Source organism: Mycteria americana, chromosome 19 (assembly GCF_035582795.1).
Source record: "Mycteria americana isolate JAX WOST 10 ecotype Jacksonville Zoo and Gardens chromosome 19, USCA_MyAme_1.0, whole genome shotgun sequence".
NCBI lineage: Eukaryota > Metazoa > Chordata > Aves > Ciconiiformes > Ciconiidae > Mycteria > Mycteria americana.
Window position 1 is genome coordinate 8,094,894 of NC_134383.1, and position 23,901 is coordinate 8,118,794.

General features: G+C 52.0%; 1 protein-coding gene across 1 annotated transcript; it reads right to left on the bottom strand.

The window, feature by feature from the left end:
• Nucleotides 1-4,033: 4,033 nt before the first annotated feature.
• DCPS (decapping enzyme, scavenger) lies at nt 4,034-23,893 on the bottom strand. Its single transcript, XM_075521121.1, has 6 exons — nt 23,717-23,893; nt 22,132-22,300; nt 14,166-14,311; nt 8,823-8,936; nt 5,424-5,534; nt 4,034-4,459 (listed from the first exon to the last, which is right to left on the bottom strand). Exons 1-6 carry the CDS (start codon nt 23,882-23,884, stop codon nt 4,193-4,195), a joined length of 975 nt encoding a protein of 324 aa, XP_075377236.1. The 5' UTR covers nt 23,885-23,893; the 3' UTR covers nt 4,034-4,192.
• Between the last annotated feature and the right edge of the window lie 8 nt (nt 23,894-23,901).

Genomic DNA, 23,901 nt, shown 5'->3' on the forward strand with positions numbered 1-23,901 from the left:
AAGCTTACCCCACCGGGGACTTACACTGCGCTGGGGGGGTTCACATCGTTCCCCCACCAAATTCGCCGGCCGAGCAACCACGAGGTGATGTGCAGAGGCTCTGGGGATAGGGGTGGCTTTGCGTCAAATCATCAGCTCAATATTGGGTTTGGGTTTGGGTTTTTTTCCCTGCAGAGAAATTAATTCCCACCGCGGGAATGCCCCGTGCCCGGCCACCTCGGTCTCCCACGGGATTTCATTTCCATCCCATCTCATCATCGCGATATACGAAATCAACAGCCGACCCCTCGAGGCGTTGATTTCTACGGTCCAAAATCCATCCCTCCTGCGCAGGGGTGGGGTTTTGCCAGTTCCTGAGATAATTAGCGATATAAACGCTGATTTTGACCTGGGAAATAAGGTGAAATATTGGCTCTGGTAGCAGGCAGCTTGTTGCTGAAGGCAGCAAAGTTTATTCCCCTTTACCAAGCTGGAAAGCAAGAGCTAGCGGGAACCTGGAGAGCACCAGCTCCATCTGAAGACCGAGGTGTCCAGCGCCGACAATATCCATTGATAAAATACTTGTTGAGCCGACGGCTCCGGTTTTGCCAAGGCTAATTGAACAACTGCATCAATATTTGAAGAGCATCCTCACCTCGTCCCTCAACCTACGTAGGATGGGGTTTCCTTGCCGGGAAGAAGCGAGGCAACGGGGCAGAGAGTTTTACCCGTGGTGACAGGCAAGCCTGCCGTAATTAAGCTTTAATTGCCACGGGCTCGTAGACGATCCTGGGGTAATTACTGGGGCTGCAGCTCAGCGCGGGGAGCTGGGATTTGCTTGACAAATATTTAGACCCTTCGGTCTCTTGGGTTCCCCCGCTAGGTTTATTGCATCTGAAAACAATAAACGGCGTTCAATAAAACTCCAGCAATAATAATGCATCCCAAATGTCTATTTTTACCATGCCCCCAGGACAGAATATTAAAAGAGGCCGCAAAGCTTCGCTTCCCAGGATCTTCTCGGTCCCCAGCTCCCTCCCGCTGGTGATGGTGGGATGGGCTCGTTTTGGGGTGATGGACTCCATCCCGGAGCATCCCCCGTGGCCGCGGCCTGGGGCAGCACCAACAGGACCGAGAGCGGAAGAAAAGCCCTTGCGGAGATGCCAACCCAGCATCGGGGAGCTGCTCCAGCTCCACGTCTCCCACACGAGCTGCCTTGCCCGGACCTCCACGCCGAGAGGTCTCAGTGCTGTGGCTTGAGCTTCACCGAGGTTTGGGGAAACGACGGAGATTCCAGGCCAAGCGGTGAACGCCGGCTGTGTCCACCCCGTAGGAACCTCAGGACATCTCAGCATCCACGGGGCAGGTACGGGGTGCCTGCCTCGCCTACTCGCATCTCCTTGGGTAACCCATCTCCCAAGGGACCCCTTGGATGGACCCAAAGACCGGCAAAGAGCTTCCAGTGGCCACCGCAGCTCCAGCGGACGACGCGTTTTTAAAACCCACCAGAAAATACCACGCCTTGGAAACGTATTTGCTGCCTTAGCAGAATGCCACGAGCGTTTGCTGGGTAGTTAGTCATTGCTAATGACTACACCCTGCCCTAATATTTAATTTACAAAGGATAAATTGCCAGTTAGATTAATTCAGCATGATGAGCACCGAGTAATTTGGAGAAGAAAAGCGGGGGGGGGGGGGGAGGAAAATCCTGGCTGTTTGAGAAGTGAATTTGTAACGAGCTCTGCCATCACCTGGTCCAAAGCTGTTCGGAAATCACATGTATAAAACGGTTTAGGGAATGCCCCGGCTGCAGCAGTGAGGAACGGGACCGCTTTCTCGCCCCACGAGTGCGCGGGCAGAGGTTTTGCCACCCCAGGATGGCCTCGTGCCATCACGGCCCCGCCGAAACGCTCCCGAAAGGGTGACGAGGACAAAGCAGGAGCCAGGCGAGCACCATCTATTAATAAAGGAGGAGGGGGATGCCCTCTCGGCCAGGCTGGCAGCATCTGCTCGAGAGGGATGAGAATGGGGCGATTCATGCCCGGCACAAGCCGGCTTTGTCCTGCCGACCACCTCGGGCTCACCCTTCCTCAACCCATAGCCTAGAAACGCTGTCTGGCTTTGCAAACCCAGCCCCAGGACCTCAATAAATCCTTTGAGGCTCCATCAAAATGCATCCCTCCGCCTTCTTCTCTTGGGGCAGGCAGGGACAGCCCCTGTCCCGGGCTCCACGTATCCCCCCGCTGCTCCCAGCGGAGATGGGTGACGGCCAGGCAGCACGCTCTCTAGTCTCCCAGGAGAAATGGTTCCTCCAGCGGGAGCAGACAGATGGTCTGCGGAAGATGTGCTGCTCGGTCGTCTGTCGCAGCCCTCGGAAAGTCTATTTTCAAGACAGCTTTTTTTTTTTTTTAGTACCTGAAGAACAGGGGAAGCTTCCTGGGTGAGAGGATGGCCCCATCTGTTGTTTAACCATCTCCATTCCTGGGCTGACCTAGGTGGGTACGTAAAACTGTGATGTTCCCTCACCCAGGGAGACCAAGCTCCCTCCTGGCACAGAAAATGCTCTGGTATCAAAAAAAATTCATCCCTTTCCCTTAGCAACTTAAAACCGAGGGATGCAAAGAGTCAGGGGACAGCCAACCACGCCGATCATCTCCAGATCCACCGCTCCCCAGCTCCTAAATCAACTCTGGCCCCAGATGTGCTCTGCTCAGGAGATGGGTAGATCTGCAACAAGAGGGGAAGACTCCCCTAACAGATTACCCTGGCTTTCTTACCACGTATCGCATTTTTGCAGAGAAATAAGAAAAGGTGGTTGCATCCAGATACTCTGCCTCTCCCTGCTGCTAAAAGGTACCAGGGAACTGCCTGACCTGAATATTTATTAATCGGATGAGCCGAACAAAGCTCCGGGCATCTCTGATGATGCTACCTGCGATCCAGCCGGCTCTGGACCGCTCCGGCACAGGGCAGCACTGTGGCACACTGAGCAGCCCTGGAAACAAATCCCATCTCTTTCCCACCCCTCCATTAGCAAAAAAAAATACCCCTTAGAGCCCAGTGTGTTGAAAGGAGTAAATAACTGGGGTAGCCGGCAAGATGATTCCTGCAATTACATCCCTGGTTACCGGCTGACCAGAAACCAGAGCCCTTTTTGGCAGCAAGAACTCATGAAGTTTTCAAAGGTTGGTGTCGGGCAGAGAAGATGCAGGGGAAATGATGGCTGGGTTGGCAGACCAAGCCTCTCTCTGTACCTAGAAATCGGGTTTTCCCACCACAACGGGCAGCTCTTGCCAGGTCACGGCATGAGGAGTGTTTAAACAGTCAGGCAGCGAGGAAGAAGTTGGTATCTCACTGAAGGAGCACGAAAAACCTCACTGGAGCTGGAAAGCGGCAGCAAAGCCTCGGGAAGCCCCTTTGCCAGGACCCTCCAGCAGCAAGAAGGCATTTACCGTCCTGCTGTGCCACCACCTTGGCAGAAGGAAGAGCAATCTTATTTATTTTATGGGTTTTTTAACGAGAGCACTGAGGAATCCTTGCAAAACCTTGAGAAGCTTGTGTCAGGGAGGGGCTGCCCTTTTAAATGATTCCTTTAAGCCGGATGTATGACTAATTAGCAGGGTAGAGATGATGGCTCTGAGGCCCAGGATCAGGCAGCATCCACAGTCGCGTTTGCCTTCACGGAGCCCACGGCAGCCAGCCGGCCGGGAGGGTCAAAGGCTCGGGTTAGTCATTTGATTTATTTGGAACAAGAAACCACTCCCTGCCTCAGGAAAGCTGCAATCCTGCTCCCAGGGGTAAATACATAGCAAATAAGTGAAGCTTTCCGAGGACGGTGGGTTTTCTTGGATCCCTCCGGCTGCCTACTCTCCTGTTTGGGCTGACATTTGGTGGCTGGGGCTGTCTTTTGGGTGGAGAAGATGGATGCACACAGACCCTCCTGCCCAAATCCTCCGCTCGCTGCATCCCAGAGGCGCCCAGTCTGGTGCTATGACCCTGGTAAAAACCAGTACGCTAAAAGGGGTTACTCAATCAATGTTTTAATTGACTTGAGCAGAAGGAACGGTTTCCATAGCAATAGGCCGTCAGCCCCAATTTGTACAAAATCAGAGTTTAAAAAAATAAAAGCACCAAAACCTTTAAAAAAAAAAAAACCAACCCTGAAAACGGGCATTTATTAAAAATAAAAAGATACAAAAGCACCTCTGCCAGCTCACACTCTTCCTGCCTCCTGGAATTTCTTAAGCAGAAGTTCGTCAGCTCGAAGGGCGAAGGTCAAAGCCCGTTTCTGGTAGTACATGGAGTCCATCGCCAGGTTGTCAATCACGTCTGCCAGGAGATGGGCTCTCTCAACGGAGCAGCCCGGGGCGTCGTAGCCCAGGGCGGTGAAATGCACGTGCAGGTGGTAGTAGGAGGGTTGGTAATGCAGGTAGATTCGCAGCTGGGATCCGGGCACACCGAAGCGCTTCGCTATGGCCTCCTAAGGAGAAAAAAACCCCACAGGTCAGGACTAGCAACGCGCAGCAAGGGCACGGGGCAGCTGGGGGCAGGCAGCGCATGGACAGACAGACCTTGCAACGGACGGAAAGGAGCATCCCCGGATGGCGCAAAAGGCAGAGAGAAAGGCAGAAGTGACTTCTGCTTCCTCCATCCTCACAGCAAGGGAGAGGGAGAAGTTGGGAAGGACAGAGCTCTTCCCCATCCTGTTTCAGTCTCCGCAGGGATGGAGCGATGCCTCCGGCTGCCCCACTTTTCTCCCTCCATGACGGGACGTGCTCTCCGCTCGTATCGTTTTCCCTTCCACCCTTATCGCTTCGGCTCACTCGGCAAGTTATGGGGATCCTGTTACCAGCCGGTGTAATTAAAGCTATAAACAGCAACGGTGAACTCTGGCACGCTGGCTTGGTTCGCTGCTCAGCGCGCCACAATCCCCTGACTAATCTCTTAATTAATCTCTGCTTTCCCCAGCGCAATTACTTTCCAAATTTCGACTGTAGTGAAGGAAAGAGAAGCTATCGTGCATCCATCTACCAAGCACGCCCCATCACGGGGCTGGAAAAAACTCGTCAGCTGGTGAAAACCGTCAAGGGGTTGGGAAGGAAGTTATCAACACGAGGAGGACAGGGCTCAACTCCTGCAGCTCACTGCCAACTGAGAAATATCGAGCATCCCTGAAACACCTCGAATGAGGCACGGCTTTCTGATGCCCCGGCGGAAGGTGCTGAAGGAGCAAGCAAGGACAGGGATCTCCGGGCAGAGATGCCAGAGAGGGCAGCGCAGCCCCGGTTCGTGACGTACCATCATCTCTTGGTTGTTGGTCCCCACACAGATGCTGTGCGTGGGTCGGTCAGGCAGCTGCCGGAGAATGCAGGCAGCGACCTTGCGGCAGGCAGGCCGTGCTCTCCCTGGCCAGGACAGCGGTGTCAGACTGGCCTCGCGCTTACCTTGCCTTCTTGCAAGATGTTCCTCAGCAGCGGGAGGTGCTCAGCGGTGAGGTCCCGAAGCGACTTGATCTCCCGGCGCTGAACGAGGGCTATCAGGTAGAGGTCATCCAGCTGCAGAGAGAGAGATGGAGGACGGTGACGAAGGTAACTGCAGAAAGAGCAGACGGAGGCACGAGGACTTCGGACCTGACGCACCAACCGCAGCTTTCCAGGCTGTGTTATAAGGGGCTACCGGCCGTCGTGTTTAACCCACAGCCAAGCTGGGCTGAATCCAGTACGAATCTCCCAGTACGAGATGCACTCACAAACCCACTGCACCTCAAAGCAGCATCATTTTTGGACACGTTGGGGTTTGCCCAGGAAAAACCAAAAGAGGAGAGCTTCACCCCAATCGATAAACAGCAGGTTCACAAATATCTTCTCAGCTTTAAAGGCAGATCAACGGATCAGCCCTTTTCTAGCATAAACACAGCACCTGCTGTTGCCCTTGCACGTTCACAACATCTCCCTGAGCAGCTCAAAAACGCTGTCCCAGTGCAGATCGAGGCTGGCAGAAAAGGTGCTGGCACCCACTGTGCTACGGGGGGGAAACTGAGGCACCCACCAGCCCGAGCCCAGGAGGCTGTGGGGTCTGCCAGCATCCCCCATGCACAGACGCCGCGCCGAGCACGGCCTTTTCTGCAGAGCAAGCGAATGGTTTATCTCCACGCTCAGACGAGGATTTACAGTGGATCGCAGCGGCCAAAACTGCGACTGTAGATTTTTCCGAGTGAAAAGCTTCCTATATTTCCACTGTGCAAATAGCCGGCCACTTTCCAGTTGCACCAGTTCTATAAATAACTATTTTCAAGACCTAATCGGTCACTGGACAACCCCAGTGCAGTAAAATACGTCCGTTCAGCAGCTCTCAGCCAGACCTTTGGCACCTCCTGAAGCACTTACCGAATTCAATGTTTAACAAGACGTATGGTTGTGGATCATTACACTTTAAAAAAAAATAAAAATAAAAATCCCTGTCTCCTTCAGCTCAGTTAGTGGCTTTCTAATATAAACACTGCAAAGCAAAGGGTTTAGATACTTGAGGCCCAGCAGATCTTTTCAGGGCTGCGAGAAACCCATCTGGCTATTTGGAAACCGATGCTTGTGCCAAAAGATGCTCTCAGGACCCTGTCTCGGGGCTCTCAAAACACGAAGCTGCTATTTGCACCCAGCCAGCACAGCGATGCTCGTGGTTCGGTTTGATTCCCAAAGCAGCCTGTGCACAGCTCTGGAAAAAGATGGCGTATCAGCTTGTCCTCTTCGGATCAGGGCTGGCTGGCAGGAGGAAAAGCAAACATCTCTTCTCCTTAGAACAACATCTGCATGTTGCTGTTTGAAACAAATAAGCCTGTTGCTAAAAAGGCCCTGGATGATGTCATGCCGGGCACCGTTTCAGGCAACGCCTTGGGACTCCTGCGGGTTTGAAATCAACTCAAAAGAAGTGGAAAAAAAAAAACCCATATAAAAAAAAATTAAAAAAAAAAAAAAAACAAAAACAAGAAACCAACTCAAACTGCTATCAAGGTTGAGCAGCAGGAGCTGATGCAGCGCCCAGAAGGTCGAGGCTGGCAGCCAGGGTGCAGACTTCACGATGCAAACGAGAAATCTCCCTCTCGTCAATCAACCTGAAATAATTACAGGTGAATTCGTAGCATTTGCAGGCAAGGTGCTAAGCTAGTGCAAGGCGATGCTGTTGAAGGGACTTCTAAGGGCAGGCTCGGGGAGTCCTGCTGGGAGCTCTGTCTCGCCTCCCTAATTTAATTTAGTAGCCTCGCCTGTTCGGTGGGATGCGGCAGAAGGAACCGGTGCTCACAGGCAGCCCCGGGGCTGCCGGGATCAGCTCTGGCTCGGCATCACCCACAGCCAAGAAGAAATTCCTTGGCTCGAAGGCAGAAGTTGACAGCCCTTGTTGGGATGCTGGCTCGCCTGCCTGGGAAAGAGACAGGCAACGCGAAGCTCCCAGATAGCCCCAGGGATGACGGCTCTCTTGTTGCAGACAGCAGCCCAGGCGTTGGGAAGAAATCAAGAAGATCCTGTTCAGCGTAGCAAGAGGCGACAGCAGCATGGGGAAACCTCCCCTAAAGACAAATCCTACCATTTAAGCGCTCCCTGGCCATGCTCGCTGCAAGATATGGATACAACAGGTCTCTAGAGAAAGCTAAAGCACAATTTTAAGCCCATCCGCCTCCAATCCTGATGTGCATTGCGAAGCTTGGTTGCGGCAAATGAGGATTTACACTAAGGCTTGGCTCGAAGAAAGGAAAGGGCAGAGTGCTGCCCTTTTTAGGATCCCTAAATATTGCCACCCTGAAAGTAAAGGGCACTGAACAAGGCACGGTGGCGTAAGCAGGACTGCAAGCTTGCTGTGCATCACCTGCTTTGCAAAGTCTCTCCAGGAAGAAGGTCACGCCTCCCGGTGAACAAGCAGAAATTGGAGCTTGGTTACCCCATCACAGCTTGACAAGGAACTTTTGGAGTAGCTGTTGTGCAAGGAATTCGTGGTGACAGGAGACTACCCTGCAGTGACTTACTCACCTGTCCACCCCAAGCCATTCCCCCAGGTGACCCAGCACCAGACCAGAAATAGGTGCTGCCAGCATGGAAATACAGAATCGTGTTTCCCACAAGCAGGCTTGTTCCCTTTTTTTTTAGTTTTTAGTTCCCATTTTAATCATACGGTAACTTCTCCCCGCTGCCACCCGCAGAAGCATTTTGAGGATCAGAAACACGAAGGGGAATTCTTTGGACTTCAAGGGGTGCACATGTGGAGTTTCACCTCCCCAGGTGCAGAGCACAAAAGGGAGCCGGAGCCCAAAGAAATAATGAGCCACTCAATTTAGGATTACAGCCTGGGCTTAAAAACCTCTGCGTTTCAACGAGTGGCCACTCCCACGAGGGGTTAAGCAGCTGCTCATAAGCTAACGACCATCTGTTTAATATTGTGCGGAGGAGAGTTAATTGCAGCAACGGAAGGACAACACATCTGCCCAGTTTGCACCTAAAGTTGAGGCTTGCAAAAAAAAATAAACCCAAACAAGTTCAGCAGGAACAAATACGCAGCTGGATTTAGGTTCAAACACATCACGACAACATTTGGGCTAATACAGGAAAGAGAAAGCCAAGCTAATAAATAAATCACCCAGCAGCAGTGAGAACAGCCTGTGTTTTGCAGCATCCACAATTAGCACGTGATAAAAGGCCCCGGCAATATCATCACTTAATGACAGTGTGAAAAGGAAGGACACATTCCCCTACTAAAACTTTCATTAGCATGCTATTAGTAGCACAAAAGTGGACAGTTTCCTCTGGATTACCTTCAGACAAGGAGCATCCCTTCAAAGATAAGAGGAGCAAACGAACCTGGGTTTGATTCCACTTAAAATCTGGAACTAGAACAAAGCCATTGCAAGGATCTGGGTTTTCATGGATGATTCGATCGGCCTCAGCTTTCTTCTCCAGGATATTATACACCCACTGAAAGAGAAATATGCGATTTATAAACCAGCAGAGAAAAAAACCCAACACCTCAGGCATATTTAGCCCAAGCTCATGGATTAGTGCATGTTCGCTGCAAGTAGAATATAAAACAAACAAACAAAAAAAGCAACAACTTGATTTTAAGACAACCAAATAATTTCATGGCTGATAACATTTGTAGTTAATTATCCATAAAACACTCCAACAACAAACTCCAGGCTTTTATAAGCACTTCAGTGAAAAGATACCCCCCCGATCCCACTGCATGGCACTGCACCACCGGCGAGCTAAATTATTCAGGGATTTTTGTTTTCCTCTCAAGCATTAAGAACTGGCCACAGCTGGAGACGAGGTATGGAACAGAGATGGTTTAGCCCAGCGTAGAAATAGTTGCATTTACCCCTAGGAGGATTTGGAGATCGCTCTCCCCGATGGGGTCTAGCAATAAACTAGACCTAGCTGCTTTATGTGGCCGGAGACGGAGCTGCTGCAAGCACTAAAACCCCCGAGGGGCAGCAGCATCCCTCCTCCGTGCTCCCACCAGCTGGCAACGGACAGGTACAGGCATTCAGACATATCAGCCACCAACACAAGCAACTCGGAGCACGCCAGACCCCGGCAGCGGTGGAAGCCAGCTCGTGTGGGGCTCAGCAGATGCCTCTCGCAGCACCACAGGACTGTCTGCACCTTTTTACCTCCCAGGCTGCACTGAAACCTTTACAACTAAGTCTGGGAAGGGAACTCGGCTGATTTTTCCTATTTAGAAAGGAAGGAGCAGATTGCTTGCGAGCCTGAGGTTGGATGCAGCTCCAGCTGCTGGCAGCCAGCGCTCGCTGGGCGAATACGAAAGGCCTGTGTTTTCTTGGGCAATGCATGCCTCTTGGTTTCTTCGCTGATTAGAAAACAGCTTGCTGTTCTTCTTCCTCTGTATTTGAAGCTTCAGCCTCCAGACTGCCTGTAATCCCTGCTCTGGTTATCCCCCTGCGCTTCTCCTTCAAAGCAAAGCACCATCCAGAGGCGAATTTCAGCGATGAAAATGAAGAAACCAGGGATAAGTGACAGAGTAAGACGAGCAGAAAGCATCTTTGCTTTTCCTGGCTACCAACCTGAGCTTGAGCATCCTTCCTTACACCTCCAAAACGCACTTTGTGCTCTAACTTAAGTCTGCCTTAAGTATTGGACTGCCCAGGGAGTCCCCAGCCAGGTCCCTAGAAGATAAGACAAGGCAAGCAGAAAATGGCCAGGGCTCAAACGCTGAAACCATTTTGAAACATCATTTTCCCCAACAAGTTTAAGTATGAAACATTTTGGCTGGCAGACGGCCAGGGCATCACTGCTGTTTCTGCGCTGCTGGACTGGACAGGCTGGAACTCCAGTGTGAACGTGAGTCGAAGGGACTGTGGATGAATCCACGTGGGAGCAGGACACCCCAAAGCGTCTGTGGCCATGCATAAGATATACCAGAGCAGGTATATCTCGAAGTGTCTGTGGCCGTGGTTATGTCTGTGCCGCAGCAGGTATACCTCTGAAGGGATTTGGGCCCAAGGATAAGTCCATACTGGAGAAGATGCACCTCAAAGCATCTGTGGCTAAGTCCACGCTGCAGCAGGTACACCTTGAAGCATCAGTGGCTGCACGTGAGGTCATGCTGAAGCACCTCAAAGCGTGTGGCCGTGGATAAGCTCACGACAGAGCAGGTACGCCCCTGGAGGGACTGCAGCCATGGGTAAGGCCATGGTGGAACAGGTTTACTTCTGAAGGGACTGTGGCCGTGGGTAAGGCCACGCTGGAGCAGGTCTACCTCTGAAGGCACTGTGGCCCCTGGAGAAGGCCATGCTGGAACAGGAGCACCTCAAAGCGACTGTGGCTGTGGATAAGCCTATGCCGCAGCAGGTATACCCCTGGAGAGACTGTGGTGCACAGATAAGGCTCCACTTGGAGCAGGTACACCCCTAAGGTACTGCAGTCTGCGGGTAAGTCCAAGCCGGAGCAGGGGCAAGGGAAGGAGTTCATTGCAATGTTAAACCCAATGGTCTGGCCCAAAGGGACCAGGGGTGGAGATTGTAGTGGAAATACCTTTAAATTGTTGTAACCCAGGATCTGAGTTGCATGTTATGGGAATTACTATAGCAGGAACCACCTGAACCAGTGGAGAACAAGCCTTACAAGAAGCAGTGCAAGCGCAGCAGTGACCCAGCCTGAGCTGGCTTTGGTGCCCAGCAACTCCACACAACACACCGCCTCTCCTGTCCTGAGTGACCACCATACAGATGGAGCCCACAGTCATGGACTAAATGAACTCAGTGGGCATTTTGTGGACATTTTACAGACATTTCACAGGGGTGGTCCATAGACTAGGGGAATATCTGTGTATTGTATCGAAGGATGGGAAGGGTAGTGTTGGTTAACGAGGATGGTTGGTTAGGAGGTTAATGAGGATAGTATGGGACCTGAGCATGACATAAATGGTATGGAATAAGGAGTGGAGAACGTGGTGGGTTTTGCTGGGCTAAAGTTCATTTTCTTCACAGTCGCTAGTTTGGGGCTGTGTTTTGGATTTGTGCTGAAAACAGTGTCGGTAACACACGGATGTTTTGTTATTGCTGAGCAGTGCTTACACAGAGCCAAGGCCTGTTCTGCTCTCACCCCACCCCACCAGCGAGTGGGCTGGGGGGCACAAGAAGCTGGGAGGGCACACGGCTGGGACAGCTGACCCCAACCGACCAAAGGGCTATTCCACACCGCATGGCGTCATGCTCAGCATGTAAAGCTGGGGAAGAAGAAGGAAGGGGGGACGTTCCGAGTGATGGCGTTTGTCTTCCCAAGTCACCGTTATGCGTGATGGAGCCCTGCTGTCCTGGAGATGGCTGAACACCCGCCTGCGATGGGAAGCAGTGAATGAATTCCTTGTTTTGCTTTGCTTGGGTGCGTGGCTTTTGCTTTACCTATTAAACTGTTTTTATCTCAACCCATGAGTTTTCTCACTTTTACTCTTCTGATTCTCTCCCCCATCCCATTGTGAGGGCAGTGAGCGAGCGGCTCGGTGGGGCTTCGCTGCCCCCTGGAATTAAACCATGACACTGCTCCAGGTGGGTAGGGAAGATGCAGCCAGTCTCGCAGACACACCGAGCGAGCTCGGTCACACCGGACACTCAAGATAAAAAGACAGCCCTTTGGGGGAACTCTGTCAAGAGTTTAATTAATCCAGTCAAAACTTAGGATCATTGTGAACTGACCTGAATGTATCCTTGGAGACAAATAAACCTCTCCTCCCTTGATCTGTTGGTATGGTTTTATTTTTTCTTAAATTTCTGGTCTTTTCTTCCTAGCAACAACATCTTAGAGAAGATTAGATTCTCAAAGCGATTTTGGAAAGCAGGGCATGAGATCGCTGTGCTCTGCAACCCCAGAAGAAAAGCAGAGCAGGAAGCTCAGCAGGAAATGAAAGTTCGCCCTTTGGGTTTTGGCTTTTTTTTTTTATGCCTGCTCTTTTCACAAGTGCCAAGCTATCAGTACCCTAAATAAGTCCACCGATCAGATGAGCTGAATTTTAAACCCAACACTGCCTCATGTGATGGGCAGGTCATCAGCTGACTGCTCTTGCTGTTTCCAGCACAAGCCCAGTGAGGACAACACATGTCCAGAGACTGGCACCACAATAAAACTATTATACTAAAAGCATCCACGCTTTGCATCCTCTAGCAGAAAACAGAGCCACTTCTGTAGTCTGCCGCTATTTCTGTTACCCTTCACATTTCCCTTTCCGCTCACCAAACCCAGTTAAAGACAAGAAACTGCATTATCAAATCACAGAGGTCAAGGGCTGACCGTGCTGACCAAGATCTCTTGGCAGATGCTCCCGATGGTCACCAGGAATATGTTTCCGTGTACAGGAATCAGCTCACAAGCATTTGGTAGAAGAGGCAGAGAGTGAGAGAGCTCAAGCAACTTCTGAAGGCAGCTGCTACACCAGGAAACTTAACAGCCTTTGGAGCAAAGGCATGGAGAAAACATTCGTGCAGGTTGCTGTCTGGTAGAAACACGCTCTTGTCTTTCTCCAGCTAATAAATGCCGCCTGTACGTTATTGGTGTTGCAGCCTGCCTGCCGGCGACAAAGCTGAACGACGGAGCAAAGAAAAGCAGGCGGGTGAGGAGTAATTGAGCGCACACTGCAGCTTGCAAGGTGCCTTCTGGTACGAGTCGCAGAAAGCAGGATTCACGTTCATCTGCAAGCGATTAGAAAACAGGCGTCGCAACAGTGAACCCTGTTAACCATTCTGCTGCTGTTTAAGGCAGCAGTCAGAGGTGTAGAGGATACCCAAGGCCTGTGGCTGGTTGTTTCTTGGGGTTTATTTTTAATGGATAGCCTCAGCAGACCCAGGATTTGTTTTATTCCCCCTTCTACATAGGCCAGCATGAATTGGTCCCTACAGACTTGTGTTCCTTTGGTCTCTAAAGAAGAAAGATAGGGAGAGGAATGGTCAAAAAGGATGTAAAACAGGAAAAGTCCATTGCTGCTGCCTGGGGCAAGAAGAACACTAAAAGTACAGCTTTGCCATGTGGAATATGGACCGAAGGGCTGAAAGGCAGAGTAGCTGTAGCAAAGCCTGAGGAATGAGCTGTGATGCAGGAATCCAAGAGCGATCTGTGCCTTTCCATTTCCACAACACCCAAGAGACTCCTAAAAAGGCCAGCAAACTGCACCAACACCCAGGGAGTCACCCTCAGAAAGGATGAGGAACGCCCCAGCACAGGAATTCTCCAGAAACCTTGCAAAAGGCGACTTCAGGTACATCTCCAAGGCAAATGTCTTTCTGCAAAGATGGAGAAGGATGCCCCAGAGGACAGAAGGATGGGGACACTGGGGCAGTTTAAGGGAAAGAGAGCCTTCTTGAGCATCGCTGAGCTTACCCTAAAGGTCAGACAGCCTCAAGGAAGTGCAATAGATGAGGGGATGCATTCAGGCAGCATCACAACTCAGGACCAGCAGAAATAATCTGCAGCCAGTCGCGTTCGAGAAGCAGGCTGCCCAGCCAGGTGAGAGGGTGCGGTACCACGGAGCTGACAACCCGCTGATGGAGCAACCAACATGGAGATGGGGGCAGAGCACTCCCGACTCTTCTGCCTCCAACTTGGGCTTCGGAGGAGACATTTGACAGCCCAGCATGTTGAAGAAGGAAACCAAAGACGTCCATCTCTGCAGAGGGGAAGCAGCGGTACCCATACCTGGATGCTGAAGCTCTGGGACTGGATGAAGGGCAGCGTTATGTTCTGGTAATCCTCCCAGGTTTCACGGATGAGGTGCACTTCTTGACGGAGATATTTCTGAAGGTGTTTCTCTGTGGCGGGGTACACCACTGTGGTTTTTATCTCTAGAAACAAACATGTTTATTGAGTTACCATCACAGATGAAATCCACATTACTTTCTTCATGATAAATCTGTTTTCCCTTCCAATAAATGCCACACTAACACATTTTTAAAAGATGCCGCTAAAATAGCGGAGTGGGGAGAACAGACATGGAAAGCAAACAAGTGCTGTAACCTCCCAGGCTGCCGCTGCTTTTCTCGAGAAAGGATAAGCCAACAACACAGCCAGAGCCTGTCTTTCCAGTTCAGGTAGAGGAGTTTGCTGTCTGAAAGGTTTTTTTTTCCCACACTCGCTCTTTCAGGCATATCAGCAACATCGGGGCAGAGCTGGGGCTCCCAGGGAAGAGCTTATGTGCTTCAACAACCAGGACAGAAACGTGACCCCGGGGGCAGAGACGCATCTTCCTCATACTTAAATCCAAAGCTCATGGGATGTTATTGAGCGAGCACCTAGCAACTTTCTCCAGCCACAAAACCAGATGTTGCGTGAGCTGCGAGCAGCGGGGCTGTGCTGGGGCTGGCTTGAGGAGCAGCTCCTTCCCAGAGCTCTCAGCCGTCAGGATGCTCGGCCTCGAGCCCCGAGCGCAGGAAGCAAAGAGGTCGAGGGCACAGGGACAGATCCACAGCAAACAACGCAGGCTGATGGGTCAGCACGGTGCGGGACGAGCTGAGGAAAGAGGACTGGGTGGTTCTCCTGCACCAGCTGCAAACAGAGAGCATTTAGCTGCTGACTCTAGCAAAAGGAAAACAATTTCTGTTTACCTCAAGATTAAAACTTTGCTGCGTAATTTCTGCAGCATTAAACAGGATGCAAGCACGTACCTCGTCAACCTGGCAGCTTTGACCTCGGCAGCAGTAAATCTTACCCACAGTGGTAAAACGCTCGAAAAATATCCCTCTTTGGCGGAGATTAGCTGTGCGATATGGAGCCTGTCACAACTCCAAGGGCACCAGCAGTGCCTCCACCTTCCCAGCTAACAGAGAACTGCTATAAAACTTAATGCAGGAAGGAGAAAAACCCCACGAGCCTGGACAAACCCCGAGGAGGCTGGATAGAAGGAAGTGGCTGGGGTGCTGCAAACACTGCAGCTTGTGGCCAAGGTCTCCCACGGTCGCGAAAACCATGGGCTGCACACTCACCAGGGTACCAAACAGTCGTGCTTCATGCTTTATATACGTATATATGCTAGCCAGACACTGAATATAAATATCTATTTGTTCTTAAAGCCAGGATTTAGGGTGGTTCTTTTTTCTTTTCTTTTCAGTTTTCTAGTTTCTGTTTTTTTTAAGGTCGGCGCTGCACAAGCTGGGATACTCTGCCTTTTCATTTCATGCCAAACCCAGCTTATTGAAATCCACAGGAAAATGCTGGTAACATGAAATATGAAAATGCAAACCACAAGGGCAGTCTGGTCTGATTCCCACCATACACATGTTCAAACAAGGTTGTTTTCCAGGACTCAATTAGCACTTCTAGCGGGATGATGTAATAGCAAAAAAAAAAAAAAAAAAGACAAGGCTGTAGCTCCTCCGCTCCTCACTTAAAAAGACCAGCAAAGCACTTGGGAGAAATCAAAAAGGCAAAAGATAAGAAAATACCACATCCGGCCTCGGGCTGAAACTTCCATAATTTTAATTTTCTACCCCAAAACAAGAGCAGGGACTGCAGCAGAAACCTCTCCATGCTGGGGGTGGTGATAACTGCAATCCGTGCAACAACTGGGATGATGTGGGGTTGCGGAAGACCCTTCCACGGCTTCTCCGGCACCTCCCCAGTTTGGGGGGTGGCTGCTTTTGGTGGGGAGAGCCATTTAGGATACTTTAAAACCTAACACGAGATCAGAGAAACCCTTAATGTGCAGCTGCAGTTGAGCAGCAGATGCTTGGAAGAGGAGAAGGGGGAGAGGCTGTGGTTCGCTAATGATTATTTCCCTTCTAGAGGTCTCATCAACCCTGAAACACCCCAGCAATGCTAATTAGCATAAAGCACTACAGCCAGAGAAGCTGTTTGATAAATGCTCAGAGCCTGACTATCATTAGGAGCCCGCGCACAGGATGCAAAGTCCCAGCTAAGCCTGGGCTCAGCCACAGGAAACATCCACGGCGAGACCAGGCTCGCCACGAAATCTTTCCATTGCTGGCAACCGGCCACGTTAATGCTCCATTTTAAAAGCCGCCCTGCTCCTGGCGGACTCCACGTGCATTGATGCATCACGTACGCCGTGGGGCAGCCGAAACCTACCCTGGCCTGGAAATAGGGGTAAAGAACCACTGGACATGTGATGTGGGTTTTTAAGTCGCTGAAGGGTCAGGGATTGTCTCCACTCGCATCTGAGTCACATCAGCTGGCGTGTTCCTGAATACCAGCCCAGGGACACCACAAAACGCCTGTGGTTTATTCTGGAAGTCAGGACTGACCATCAATTAACTGCAGGTTATAAAAAAGGAGGTTTAATTGAAGGAACCTGGATGAGCAGGAGGCAAAAACACTGCAGTGGTAGAGAACAACCGATCGGGCAGTTCACCCTACGAAGGGTGTTTGAGGGGATACACCGCACCATTGTATCCCTGCCCACGAGAAAAGGAAGCTCGGATTGACCGGAAACAAAATTACTTCTCCCCTCTCCTGCTAAAAACAAAAGTGAAAAAAACAACCCAAGACACAAGAAACAAAACCAAAACACCAGCTCAATTTGGGGCACTTATGCAAAAAAGGGCTGAAGGCAGCTGTCGCCAGGAGGAGAGGACAAAACACGTTACCCCATGCTCCCTACGGCACGGGACAGCTACATATCGCAGATGGGGAGGAGGTAGAGAGAGCTCGTGCACGCAGGAAAGTGCACTCCAGGGTCACGAGAGATGCCTTGTCCCCTTTCACACCACGCTGTCCCCAGGCTCTGCCAAAATCCCCCTCCCGCTCAGCACGTCAAACTTCAAACCGATGCAAATGGCGAAGAGAGGCAGGGTGACCCGCTGAGACTCCTTGCGCTCGCTTCTCCCATCCCACTCAGTGACATTAAAATTGACCACTGTAATTTTGTTCTGAATAGATTTAAACATGCCGGGGAGCCAAGAGAAGCACACAGGGCAGGAACAACCTGTTCGTACTTTTGGGCAGGGGTGCTTTATCCTCCCTTTGCTAGTAGGAAGCTGAGCTTTGGCTTATAATCTGCCTAATCAACTCAACCGTCAGGCACAGGAAGGTGCCAAGCCCAGGAAACAGCAGAGAAAGTCACACTTGCACTCTTGCAAGTTTTCTTTTCCTCTGCAAGACTCTTTCCTGCTGCATACAGCTCTGCGCTGTCTTCCCATCGTCGGGTATCTCCTTTGACGCAGCCCTAACTAAATATAATGATGCACAACCTCCTCCTCCTTCCCCTGCTGTATTAACATTATTGAGTTTTACGATCACAACTGCGCAGCAGTCACAGGGGAACACCTAATTCTAACCCACCCCCAACCAGGAACGACCACGGCTTTGCCTCGGACATCTGGGGCTCTCGTTATTGAATGAAATAAAAGCACAAAAGAAAAGGATAAAACTTGCAAGAGCTCACAGTCTCCGAGGCCAGCACATGCCAGGGCAAGCCAAGCGTGCTGCTGGAGACTTCTGCCAAGGCTGTCTGGCCCCTGGTTCTCATCCAAGGAGGACTCTGTGGGCTCTAGCTGCAACAGCCATGGTGAAGAGGAAATCTGCAGGTTAGCAACCCCCAAAAAACCAGAGCAAAGCACGGTGATACCTCCTCCCATCCCCCAAACCACCCCACATGCTCCCACTGCTTCAGGCGCCAGCTTTTTATTTAAGTGTAAATGCAAAGAGTCTTCTTCGCTGGGCAAGCCCCACCGGCAGGCAAGCATGGAAATGCCGGGAGACGAACCAACCTTCCCCGTGCAGCTCGTGCAAGTTTCTCCAGCTCCTCGCTGCCTGAAACCAGACACTTTTTGGGCTTGGGACGGCAGGGATATGTATCACTTCCTGCATGACTCAATACTTTCCTTTCACGCTCTCCCACTTCTCCCACAATTTCTCTACCCCGCGTTGGAGAGATGGAGCTGGAGCATCTCCCGATGTGCTTGTTTTTAGATGTTTTTAATAAGCTTCAACCCGCAGCACAGGGATGAGCCGTGCCCAGTGAGTAAAGACTCCTTAAAGGACTGATAAGAGCCCCCGAATTAGCCAGTGCAGCTTTGGTGCTGTGAAACATGATGTCCCTCAGCAGCCAGGCAAGAGGAGGCTGCTTTTTGCTGGAAACAGCAAGTTCTCCTTGCTAAACGGGTGTGAGCACCACCAGGAGCTGGATGTTATCAGGGAACATGTTGCTTGAACCATCTGGCTTTTGCAAACGAGCCTTTGGCAGCAGGAAAATCTTTCCTCTGCTATGAAAGCGGCCCTTGCTCTTCCTGCAAGGGAGAGTCCCAGAGCTGGGATTTCCTCCACCAGTATCTCACACCTCTAGGCATAAGCTGCCTCTTAAATCTAGGCAACATCCAGCAGCTGGCCTTAAAATAAGTTACGCGCGCCTGCCTTTGCTGTTAGCAGGGCAGTTACAGTCAGAGGGCATGCTCTCTGACACCACCCCTCCTCACAAACTCGCTCACAAATTTCCTTCTCCTTAGTCGGTGGTTTTGGGTTGCCCTTCAGACGAATTACGACCATTATTAAGCTGATTTGCAAATGTTATTTCCCAGTTTAGCCTTGACACGTCTCTCCTAGTGGCCAGTAAAACCAATAGCCAAGCAAGACATGGATGAGGTCCTCTTTCTGACCGGCATGGTCTTCACGCATCCCCACGCCGGTGTGCTCCCAGCCCTAAAAATCTCATCTTTAAGCACCGGCAGAGTGAAATTCCTCCTCCCAGGGCAGAAGGGAGCCATTTGCTCAGGTAATGTGCTTCTTTTGGCCTCCCATTCTCTGCCTTCACCACGCAAACAAAGCGACTGGCCCAGCCTCGCAGACTCTTTACCACCAAGACAAAACAAGCTTTCATCGCACGGGGCCTGTGTTAGCTTGACTCCAGGGAGGGAACAGCATCTGACTCAGTTAAACAAGGAGGCGGGGAGAGGGCGAAGAAAATATCCACTTTCAGCTACCAAGGAACTCCAGCTGAATGAAGAGCCCCTCTGGGGACTTCGGACCACAAAGGCAGCATTGAGAAACGCATTTCAAAGAAAGCAGAGGGACCCAGAGCCAGCTCCTCACGCCGTCAATGCACCCAATGTCAGGAGTCACCTGCGGTCACGATTGCCTCAGTCCGGAGGTTTACCTTACCTTGAGAAAGCTTGGAGGGCTTGGCCACCTGGGGTGTGTGAAATTTGTGAAATCTCCGGGGTGAAATCCTCTTCTGCGGGACACCCCAACTTTTCGAAGGAACTGCTTAATGCCAAAGTTTGACCTTTTCTGCAAAATACTTTTACTGCATCACGTTAACCGGGTGTAAACCTGCAAGCGCCAGGAGATAAAACCCTGTATCTCTCTAACTCCGCAACCAAGAGACTGAGATAGACTCCGTGCGAGGGCTCGCTGGGTCTCCACACAATCATTCAGTGTCCAGGGATTTCTCACAAGCCCTGACATTGCCTGCAGCCTTACAGGAAATTTCTCCTTTATTTTAGGTTTATGAGCTGCATTCCTCACGTTGACTCCCTCCTCAGGCCATGACTCAGCTCAAAAGGGCAATTTCCTTCCCCTCCTGACTGTTTCCGCTGGTGCCAGCCCAACTGTTCACCAGCGGCTCATGCAACATGCCCACAAAAACAGCTATTTGGCTCTGAATTGCTTTGAAGGAAGAAGCCTCCTCGCTCACCGCTCAGAGCTGGGGAGCCTGGAGGGCAGCACCGGCGTCCACAGTCCCTCCCAGGTCTGCTGCCCAACATCCAGAGCAGGCACAGCGATGCCAAGGAGAAGGCTGGGAAGCAAAGATGCACCACTGCGTAATGTTTCTGCAAAACCTGCCTTTTAAAGGCAATTTTTAAAGTAATTAAAAAGATGAACTACAGCAGAAGGAAGCCAGAGGCTTTTTTCCCCTATTCAAACCTGCAAGAGGAACGGCACGAACACTCATCTGAGCGCGCAGCAGGTTTGGTCCAGCCATACGTGAAACAAACAGCGTGGCTACGCAGGGCAGAGTCACGGCACAGAGGACAGGCCGAAGAGAAACAACCCGAGCGAGGATTTAGTTTAACGAAGGCCCAGAAACAGGATGTGAGAAGACCCAGATTCACCTGGTTTTGCTCCAGCCTCTCCAAAAGAGCAGGACCTGGCACGGTGCTGACAGAGACCGGCAACCCCTTAACAGCCTTTTCACCCCAGCGAGGTGTTTCACACCTGGCATAAATCTTAAATTAAATAAAAAAATGTTGCTATCAGAGTAACGCTGGAACTACACAGCGCTGAAGCAAAGCGCTACAAGGAAGGCAAACGCCAGCACGACTGGCAGGGCTGCAGCTGGAGAGAGGCCCAGAGGATTTTAGTCTCGCAATGCCACCTCGTGGGAATCGCTGCAAGTCACTGCCAGCCTCAAACGCAGCAGGTGCCCAAGCAGGAGTTAAGCATGGCTTTAACATCTTCCCACACACGGCATCCACGAGAAGTGGGGTGTCGCGGTGTTTTCCTGCCGTTGAAACGTGGCGTTGTAACACCGAAACCTCTGATTTAGAGTCCTGACCAGGACAAGAGGAGTTTTGCACAACTCAAGGTCCCAAAGCCAGACAGTGCTCCCTCCTACACCACGGACACAGCGCTAAAACAGGAGCATTTTCAGGAAGGCACATGAAACATCCCGAAAATTTAATTCAGGACCACAACTTCTTACCTAAGGCTATCACTCTGACTAATTTTGACTCTGTTAAACCTGTTTGGCTATCGCTGTGTTTATGGAAGCATCGACACGTAATTAGTCACTGCAATTGTAGAATTTAAACACATACCAGCGTTAAACTGACATGCCCAGCCTGCCAAAAGAGCAGCCCCGCTTTCCAACGGCAGCTGCAGAGCGCCGCAATCGCAGGGTGCCTTTCCACCGTAATAAGAATCCATCTCGCAGGATGACAGCCTTCCATTGACGCTCTCCAACCCGCTCATCTGACCTTGTCATATTTGGTTATTAATTGGGTTTCATAACACATGGATGTGTGAAATCAGAGGGGAAAGGCAGAGGCCGGGTGCCCGTCTGCTCCAGGCACTTGAGGTTACCAGCATTTAAATCGCCCCTGCAAACACACTAGCTGTCTGTCCTTTACCAGGCGACATCCCGCAACAAAAATAAAGCACATGAGATGATACCCTGGAATGAGAAGAAGCTGAGATGTGCTCTGCAGAGATTGTTTTCAAGGTAAACCTTATGGGGAGAGACAATATCTTACCAGATTAACTGACATCACTGAAAAAAACCACAAGGAAAGCTTTCAGACCCACAAGCCGTTCTTCACCTTTAAATCAAGGCACAGGCAGATGATGGCAGGTAATCAAGCAAGGGCCAGTTAACAGCCAGCTACCCATCAGCTGAGCCAGGTGTCTGACAGTGCAGGGAAAAGAGGGTGAAACAAGGCAGCACCCAAAGCCTTGGGAGTAAGATGTCGCCTTCAGAGCGGCAACGATCCACTGATCTCCACACCTCGGCCAGGCCTGCTGCTGGCGGCCAAACCACAACCGGGGTGACGTGGTCGGGTCTGGCAGCAGCACTCGCCTGGCTCGCTGCATCCTCCCCTCTGGAGCCAGCAGGAGCACGCCGACCGGCATCCCAGCCATGACCGCTGGTCCGCAGCCAAGCTACGGAGCAAGCCGCCCTCCCGGGACTCCCCTGCGCGAGGCCGAGAGCGCTCACCGCTCAGCTCCGGTGGAGGATAGAGGTGGTACGTGCTGTAAATGTCATTGCGCATCTGCAGCTCCAGCTTCGTGTGCTTCTTCAGCAGGTCCAATACCTTCTCCTCCTGGAAAGGAGTCTTTTCCAGGATGATTACGGCATCTGTCCCCTCTCCGGAGGGGCTGCTCACCTGGAATAAGTACGGATAAAAGTCATGGCAAACACAGATCCAGCACTGGGTGGACAGTTTGAGACCAGGACCTGAACATCTCCACCCAGCGACCACAGCAGACACCTTGCAGCCCCTCAATTCTCGTGCACAAACCCCCTCCTAGTCCAGCCCACCACTGGGCAGCACCTGTCCAAAAAATAAAAGGCACATTTGTCCTGAAGCACGCCAGGAATCTGCTCCCCATCAGGGAACACAGGCAGTTTTCTGAGGGAGCACGGGATGTGGACAACATCTCAGCCCATCTACACCTCCCCGGATGCTCCCAGCACCCACAGCTGCATTCCTGCTGACCCACATCACTGATTTCATCTCAGATACTCGCAAGTCGACACGGGGCCACTGACCGGGCAGTCGGAGGGTCAGGAAGAGGGCAGAGGCAGGCATAGGAGTTTGCATCACAGTCAGGAAGCAAACCTAGGCTGTTTTGGGGCAGGGAGCACCACTGCCGTGCTCTAAGGAACCACAACCCAGATCCAGGCGTGGCCTGGCATGCTGGTTTTGGGAAGCACGGGGTGCAGAGCACACCCCTGAGTCGCTCCCCTTCGTACAGGACCCAGGTGAGGCCTCATTGAACACCACTTGGGGAGAGCAGAGGGGTTCACCTGGGGCTCCCAACCCAGCCACGCTCACAGGGTAGAGCAGGCAGGTCTGTGCCCAGTTCGGTTACCCACTGACCATCAACCCATTGCCCTGAGACCGAAGCAGACTGAAACTTCCTCATCCTCATCACCTGCTCGGATGCACAACTCCAGGAGACAGGCGCTGAGGCAGCTGCATGGTTCCTGCACCATGGTCAGGCTCTCTGGCCGCAAAACTTAAAAGAGTTGTTACAAATTTCCTCTTTACAACGCCTGATTGACATGCCTATCCTATTGACAGCCCCAGAGTTAGCATCTTCCTTGCAATTCAATGCCACTTTACCCACCAAACACGAAAAACCAGCTCTCAGGGCCAAAAGCAACAGCTATACTAATAAGAAAAAAATAACCCGAGGCTTGAAATAAGGTGTCCAGCACGCTGCTGCTGACAGCAGCCGCCTCCTGCCCCCTCCCTTGGCCGGATTTGGGCAGCACCGGGATGGAAAAGCGACCCTGGGGCCTCGCTTTGCTGAGTAAAGAAGGGCTGGGCCGGGCCGCAGCCCTGCCGAGGGCAGGGGACCGGGGGGGGGGGGGGGGGGGGGGACGGGACGGGACGGGACCGGGGAGCCCCAGGCCACGCTGAACCCGGCCGCGCCATGTGGCGCCGGGGGGGCGTGGCCTTGCGGCCAAGGGGCGTGGCCTGCCTGGAGGTTGCCGCCGCGGGGCGGGGCCAGCCCTCAGCGGGGAAAATGGCGGCGGGCCTGAGCGGGCTACCCCCCCACACTCCCCACGGTACCTCCCCGTGCAGGAACACGGCCTTGTCCCGCGCCGACTCCCGCAGCACACGCCGCAGGCGCAGCTCCGCCAACGGGAAGGGGGGAACGGCGGCGGCGGCCCCGTCGTGGGGCGCGGCCCCGGCCTCCTCCTCCTCCCGCTTCCTCTTCGGCCTCGGGCTCTCCGCCATCGCGCCCCCTCCCCGCA